At 40.4% G+C, this 7605-nt stretch overlaps 1 protein-coding gene across 1 annotated transcript; it reads left to right on the plus strand.

The window, feature by feature from the left end:
- The first annotated feature begins 416 nt into the window (after positions 1-416).
- LOC118793351 (60S ribosomal protein L34) lies at positions 417-3719 on the plus strand. The gene is made up of 4 exons (XM_036551495.1): positions 417-489; positions 869-968; positions 2679-2782; positions 3584-3719. Exons 1-4 carry the CDS (start codon positions 425-427, stop codon positions 3666-3668), a joined length of 354 nt encoding a protein of 117 aa, XP_036407388.1. The 5' UTR covers positions 417-424; the 3' UTR covers positions 3669-3719.
- The last annotated feature ends 3886 nt before the right edge of the window (positions 3720-7605 follow it).

The following is a 7605-nucleotide window of genomic DNA, read 5'->3' on the forward strand; positions in this document are numbered from 1 at the left end:
AGTCGGAATGAATGTAATACATTCGTGTGTATATTTTGGAGTTTCGATGGTATTTGACATATTTTGAGACGCTGTCTTCTTCAAGTCAAGAGCGCCCTGGTTGCTAACATACCGGTCACATACACATACTTTAGGCCGCTTAAATCAGTTGAGCATTGTCGATGTTGTTAAAGTGGTAGTTAGGCTAGGAATTTTTGTTGATTTCATGAATCTTATGTATGTGGTACTGAAATTTGTCAGAATGATAATTCACTAACTAGGTAGCTAGCCAGTTAACTAGGTAGCTAGCCAGTTAGCTAGCTAGCAGTGTGTTGTAAAATGGCTTGGATAAATATGAATGATTGAATGGGGAATTATTTGCAGGTCACGTCTTCTCAGTTGGTGCATTTTCTCAAATAAAATGATCTTTTCTCCAGGTGGAACCATGGTGCAGCGTCTGACTTACCGCCGTAGGTTATCCTACAACACCGCATCCAACAAAACCAGGCTGTAAGTGGCAACAAGCATTTGATGCTAAACTCTTTATCATTCGTGTTGAGGCATTTAAGCCATGGTCAGTTACCTATGTACCGGTATGGTTGTTCGTTTTGGACCAAAGCTGTGTTGAGACGGATGTAATTATGCGGATCCAATGGAGAGTTTGTTCTTTTGAATTCGATTAGTGCTGCTGGAGCTACATTATGCTAATGTCCAGGTGTAGCCTCGGTTTTTGCATTTGTCACCTAACACTGATGGGACTCGTAGCGTACTGTTGAAAGGAGATTGAGCCGTTGTATCAGCTTAAACACAGAACTTGCTTAATACAGGTAAGTGATTGGATGTGCTTTGGAATTCCTGTACCCTGATTTTCGTTACCCTTTCCCTTCAGGTCACGAACCCCTGGTAACCGCATTGTGTACCTGTACACCAAGAAGGTGGGCAAGGCCCCTAAGTCAGCGTGTGGCATCTGCCCAGGGAGACTGCGTGGTGTGAGTATGCCTTTATCACCACCCACACCACTGTTTTTCTGTCGTCCTTATCTGCTTATCGAACCTGTTTACTCGGGCAAATGTGAGTGTAAATTAAGTCTCTCTACAAGTGCTCTTGTCATTACTGTGGATTGCTGGTAGAGGGGATGCATGGTTAGTACTTGCTGGGCTCTCGGAGTGCTGAATTTTGTATTTGTAACTTAACTTGTATCACCTCTTCCCCCCTGAAAGCTCATAAAGAGCAGAATTGTGGCACAGATAAAGTTAAATGGCAGAAAGACTTGATGGCTGTGTTTCCGTTACAGCAGCCCTGTGTAAAAAAACACTCAAATGTTAAATTCAGCTTGTTGACTCTTCTCTGCAAGGAAAATTCCGAAAGTTGAAACTGCATTGAATGCAGTCTACGCCTGCTTCCACTGAGTTTTACACACTCTTGGGGGCAGATTGTCATATTCAATTCAATTTATTTGTCATTATTCAATTAATTCTTTTGTTGTTTTTGATGTGTGCTGGACGGTTCAATTGTGACACTCAAATTTCCTTCGGGATTAATAAAGTATTTCTTATTCTTATTCTTAAATCAAGTGGAAATATGGATGTCAGACAATGTGCAAGACCTGAAATCTTGTCCAGCAGATATTCGTGGCATCAGTCTGGAAACAGACATCCTGTTTTTGTTCTGACTTCAGTCATACTGTAGTATTTATGGTTCCGCTCTAGGGCATTGTGCTGTGTTCTGACTTTCTCCACACTTGCCAATAGGTGTTTGTAACTGATGGGACAGTACCCAATCAGACATCTTGCATGAAATGTTAGCACAGGTAATGGAGGTCTAAATGTAAACAATGTGAGACTATCCGGATGGTGTCTTAGCGTGTGATGTCAGGGGGCAGGCTTGGCTCAAGATGCATTGTGTTCAGACTGTATGACTTGTTTCTTCAATGGTGCCCATACAACGCCGATAGCAGGCCTGAATACTTGATCTTTTTGGTAGAGATTATTCTTCCCTAACGTCAAGACAATCTCGAGCACCAGTTGTGTGTTCAATGTTTTGCAGTGTGCTGACGGGAGATGACTGCCACTCCAAACAGCCATTTCAGCAGTCTTAATCTTGACTGTAATTTTTTTCAGTTGCATTAAAAACACAAAGCATAAAGTTCAGTTGGTTTGTCTTTTTTCATGCCATGGTCTTGTTGATAAGCAGTCTGTTGTCAAGAAGCCTTAGGCCATAGATCATTGGTCAAGCTGACCGCAGGTTGGTTTGTGTTGAGACTGCTGTGTAGAAGGCATGTTTTTAGAATGATGCAAATGGGTTTCAGGGGGTATTTCACAAGATTTGTATAAATAATATTGATAGTACAGATAAGTAATGAAAATATAAATACTCATGATTACTTAACTATTGTTAGTTTTGTCATTGGGACTGGCATCACTTTCTGTGTAACACAACAGTTTTCACTGTGATGTTGGAGTGATGATGTACTCTGATGTTGGACCTCAGAGAAAGGCAGCGCTATCTGTGAAACTCATCTCCCCCGTGGAGACTGTAAGGTTCTGTTTGTTCAGCATGCACTTGCTATCCCATCAGTAGCTCTGTAGGGCTCTGGGTAGTTGGCTTCATTTGTATCCTTTGGCTGTTCAGAGGAGGTCAGTAACTCCTGAGTGAACCCGTGTGGCCTCATTGCCGTGTGATTGTGTCCTCTGGAACAGATTCGTGCGGTGAGACCCCAGGTCCTGATGAGACTCTCAAAGACCAAGAAGCATGTCAGCAGAGCCTATGGTGGCTCCATGTGCGCCAAATGTGTGCGTGACAGGTAGGAGGCGCTGTTTCCCCATACTTGGTGTGATTGAAACATCTGTGTGTTTGAAACATGCTGAAATTGTGAAGTAGCCTTTCTTAGCCTGTTTCAAAGTCCTCATTGCTTCCCTGAAAGCATGCTTTGTGTAGACCGGGGATATGACCAGATGTTTTAATTAAGTACTGTGAATGGATTACTTGGATGAGCATTGAAATTTCTATTAATCAAGTAAAAAAATCAAGAAATGTTCTTCTAAATATTCATATAGAAGAACAGAAGAACCGTATGTATAATAAATGATACTAATTTCCCTTCCTGAAAGCAAGGGTGAATGTAGGTCTCTCTTAACACGGAAAGATTTACACAGAGAGAACAGAAGCTTCATTTAATCTTCATTATTACTTATTTAGTCTTCATTATTATGTTTTTTTCTATTCACCTAGATTAATGTTTGATGTGAGTGGGATATCTGGTTTCACAAACAGGATGAATAGCTTGAATTAAGTCGTCTTAATTTTAGCTATAGAAATAATTTTCTGCTGAATGTCTTGGTAAGTTTTGTTTGTTGGTATGTATAGCCTGATTATAGATATCCTAACTTGTGGTTTGAGACTAAATGTTTTTTGAATGAAAGGTTTTGTTTGATTAGTTGAAACTCCTTTAAGTTGTGGCAATGCTGGTACATTACTGTTGTGTATCAGTGGTATTTATAGCATAAGCAGGTAGGCTTTCTTCAATGGATGACATGTGTCCTACACCCTGAACCGCCGTAAATGGTAGCGCGTTGCTTACCCATGTGTGTTTCTTTCTACCTAGGATTAAACGTGCTTTCCTCATTGAGGAGCAGAAGATTGTTGTCAAGGTTCTGAAGGCACAGGCACAGAGCCAGAAATCAAAGTAAATGTATCTCTTTGTTTTGCTGTAATAAAGGATTGGGGGAAAGTAAACTGTCTGCGCAAGCTGTTTCCTGACTGCGTGCTGGGTATATTTACAGTCCTGAAACGCACATGTGTGTATTAGAAGAGCTTGTTAAACAGAGAATGTGGTGCTGGGTGGTAAAATTAAAATGCCAGGAAGAATCTTCAATTACATTACATTGGTTAGACCTGCAGTGCAGTGGCATTGCAAAAATGGGTAATCTCACTGTAGAGTAAATGGCAGTTGGATGAATCTTGCTACTGAAAATGCAGCTTGTTTGGCTGTGTTCAGCACTTATCTGTGGGAACTGTACCGCTGCCCACCGTGAATCAGACTGCCAGCAGAACATTGGAGTCTTGCCGTTAATCAATACTCGATGGGAGTGCTGGAAGTAAGTGTTGTTTGATTTGGTTAGTATTCCCTTTCTGAAAGCCTAATCAATCAGTACTACTTTTCATGGAAACGCACTGCAAATTTTGGTCTGGCCTTAAGTGTGTTACACATGATGCATGATGAGCAGATCTCTCAAGAGCAGAAAGGAATGTATTTTCCAGTACATATTTGTATAAGTGCCATGCTCCGTGGCTTACATTTAGGGTAAAGTGAAGCTAAATGCACAAATTGGGTTAACAGCACTCTGTTCAGGTGTGAGGGGAGAGAACAGTGGTAAAGTGATGTGAATTTTCTGCTCTTTGCTGCACAGAGGTAATTCTTTAAAAACTCACACTTGTTTATATTTACATAGTGAGTAGATTTTTGACACCTCCAAGTGATTCATTTGAAAATGGGGATTTGCTTCACCAAACATGTATGGAGGGTATTTAAGCCTACCATTTTTGCATTGCTTCCACAATGCATCTCTTCCCTGAGAGCAATAATGCCTGCCTCATGCAGTCCTTGAAAATCCTGCAAAGGATGGGAAGTTATAGAAAGTGGGCAAACATCCCACTGTCCTTGAAAATTCAAGGACAATTGGCCCAATCTCAGAAAAAGGATCTCATTTGCTATAGAGTGCGGTGATGTCGGTGTGCTCTTATTGCAAACAAATTGGCTAGCTCTCTGGTCTGCACATTAAAGAGCACTACTAAAGGTACTTAAAAGGCCGGTATCACTGCCAAGAGCTTTTGCAAGCATGTGTCTTCTGGAACAAAATATTTTGAAAGTAACTGCTCTCAAAAGTTATTTCTCCTTGCCGCTCCATCTTAAAAGTTACCCAATTTCACGGGAGTTTGAGTTCAGCAGTAATGAAAAAAATCATCCATGAAAAGCATACATTCACCCTTAAAATGTCATTAAAAAGTCATGGAGAGTATCACTGTTTGAAGCACTTTGAGGTTGGCTACAATCCTTGCTTCATGGGCCACAGGGAGTTTCATAACCCTGCTGTCATGCAAGCACATTCATGTGTCAGACATACAAACCAGCCAGAGTGCAGCGGAGAACATCCGGATGACCAATCCGCCACATGGATCCAAAAGTCAAGTAAGTCATACAAACTAGTCATACCAAGCAGAGTGGATACCTCAAGGTTGTACACTGTCAGCGGAAATCTGCTTTATTTTAGTAAGTTTCAAGTGAATAAATTGTACTCATTGCCTGGTCTGTGTGTTCCCATCCCTTGATTGATGTACTCTTGTAATAGCAGAGGAGAAAAGTGTTGTGTGAGGGCTATCTTCATTTGTAATCTGCGTATCAATGATTCTACGTTCTGTCTGTGTGCTAATTTGTGTTTAGGATTAAAAAACTCAATGCAAGGTCATTCTCCCACTTCTTCCAATACAGAATCACATGACAAATACATGCAATATGCATAGAACTCTATCAAGTATGGAGCATTTTGTTTTAAATGTGTGCTTGCCAGGCAAAGAATGATGGACAAATCAAATACTTAAAGGTATTTAGGCTACTTTACGGCAAGGTAGTTCTTTCGCTATTGTGTGCTTTAAATGTCCACAGGGTGGCGCTCAAGCTATTTTGTTAAACAGAAGACTGGGAGGCAATGGTGATATGTCCAGTTCTTTCGCCACTACTTAATGTGAAATGCTTTTTCAGTCTATAAACACATATAGCCTATAGGGGAAAAAAAAAACTAATGTCGCGGCTTTGAATACATTCTTGCCTCTCAAAACTAGGCTTTCAATATGTGTTGTTTTTCCTAACTGTCAGCGCTAATAGTCTGATCTCAAATGAAATGTTGTATCCTTGCAGGAACATTTCAAATATAACAAAAAATGAAGGCCTTTACACAGTCCTGACCAGTACTGACCATCATGTAAACCGTGTGGGAACAGAAGCTGGCCAGGCTGTCAGCTGGCATTGACCTTGGGGCTTACACCCGCAGTTTACTCTTAGCACCAGAAAAATCCTGCAGTACTCTCCCACACTGAACACACCCAGTATTACTGTACTACAGTATTACTTATCACATAATATCTCATTAATAACATGATTTGAGCAAAAACTAAGTATACAGGCTAAATCTATCAAGTACCCAGCAGGGTACTGCCTAAGACACGCTTGCCTCTTGTAGATTAAAGACAGTATACTTCATTCAAAAGCTAACGACCTCATTTCTCCTTTTATTGGGGAAACATCTCCTTTGAGCTGTCTTGAACTTTTTATTTTTCTGTTGAAAATATTGAAGGCAGTATGCATTTTTAGATAAGCAAATATCTTAAGCAATAAGCAAATCACTTTACGCTATGTAGTTTGATGGAGACAGGGCCTCTGTGATGTATTTCAGAGAGCCTGATGCTATGTTGTGCCCTGATTCAGTAAGCTTGTGATGGCAAAGGGAGTGTCAATCAATGGATAAATGGACTGACAGATCATGCAGACTGAAACGTTCCCAAACAACTTTCAAGAGACAAATTATCTGTGGATTACGTACAAGGCGATCGGGAGAAAATTATGTGTTTCTGCTGCCAACCTACTTACATTCAGTTTAGGCAATGTCAATTCTGTCAAGCGTTCTACAGAAACTCCAGTGAGAGCCTCACTGGACTCGTAGTGTTTACTCGTTCTGACGTCTCTCGTTCCAGTCGGCTTTCAGAGAAACGCCAGTGTGTTTCAGCCACTTCGTTGGTGGTCGCCAGAAAACACGCGCCCATTTGGTAGTCTTATTTGTGTTAACTGAGTGGTTGAAAGAAGACGGCAGATTAATTGTTGTGTGGCACCGGAGTTGGGATGGCCATCAGTTCTTCCATGTTTCATAACGTGAAGGTTTACTCGAGAATGGAGGATACTATAAACTGCGCCCATGTAAATGTAAATAAAAGGCATTGTGGGACAGATTAATAAAAGGCAGCCTGACAATGCCTTCCCATGTTTGGAGAACCAGCAGAGGAACTGCCTTATTTATATCATGTTTACATGTTCTCAGACATGCTGACAACTCTGTAAAAAGTCTTTAAGTTCTTTTTCTCTTGGATTTCTTGTCAAATGGTCTACATGTTTTATATAAAGATCCCAAACATAAAAAATGGTAAAAAAAACCAAAAAAAAACAGTACAATGTGAATGTTTTACTTTTCTACAGTAATAATTTAACATGTATATAAAATTGGGTCCTGAGATTAACAATGGGAAATGTTTGGTTTGACGTACTAAGCACAACATACAGACAGCTCTTTCAGATTCTTGCATGCTAATTCTACCTCCAACAGTGTAAACCTAATCCTAGCCTCAACCATCATATAAGAAGTCTGAATCGAATCCAAAAAGTGTTGAACAAAACACATTCCCTAAACTTATATTCTTTCCATGGGATGTGTGAAAGCGGTCTGATCTGAACATAATGTCTGACTTGCAGTATGAGCAAATCAAAGTCTTATCATTTAATTAGTTGTGAGCTACTTCCTAAGACAACACCCTACTGTACCTGTTCATTTATGAACACTCTGCTGCTGGAACATCTACGAT

The sequence above is a fragment of the Megalops cyprinoides genome, chromosome 18, assembly GCF_013368585.1.
Source record: "Megalops cyprinoides isolate fMegCyp1 chromosome 18, fMegCyp1.pri, whole genome shotgun sequence".
NCBI classification, from domain to species: Eukaryota; Metazoa; Chordata; class Actinopteri; order Elopiformes; family Megalopidae; genus Megalops; species Megalops cyprinoides.

Bases quoted from the DNA above. Each gene is read 5' to 3' on its own strand.
- LOC118793351 (XM_036551495.1), top strand. From the start codon at position 425: ATGGTGCAGCGTCTGACTTACCGCCGTAGGTTATCCTACAACACCGCA. The intron at 490-868 runs GTAAGTGGCAAC...CTTTCCCTTCAG, and splicing joins GCATCCAACAAAACCAGGCT to GTCACGAACCCCTGGTAACC. The intron at 2,783-3,583 runs GTAGGAGGCGCT...CTTTCTACCTAG, and splicing joins GCCAAATGTGTGCGTGACAG to GATTAAACGTGCTTTCCTCA.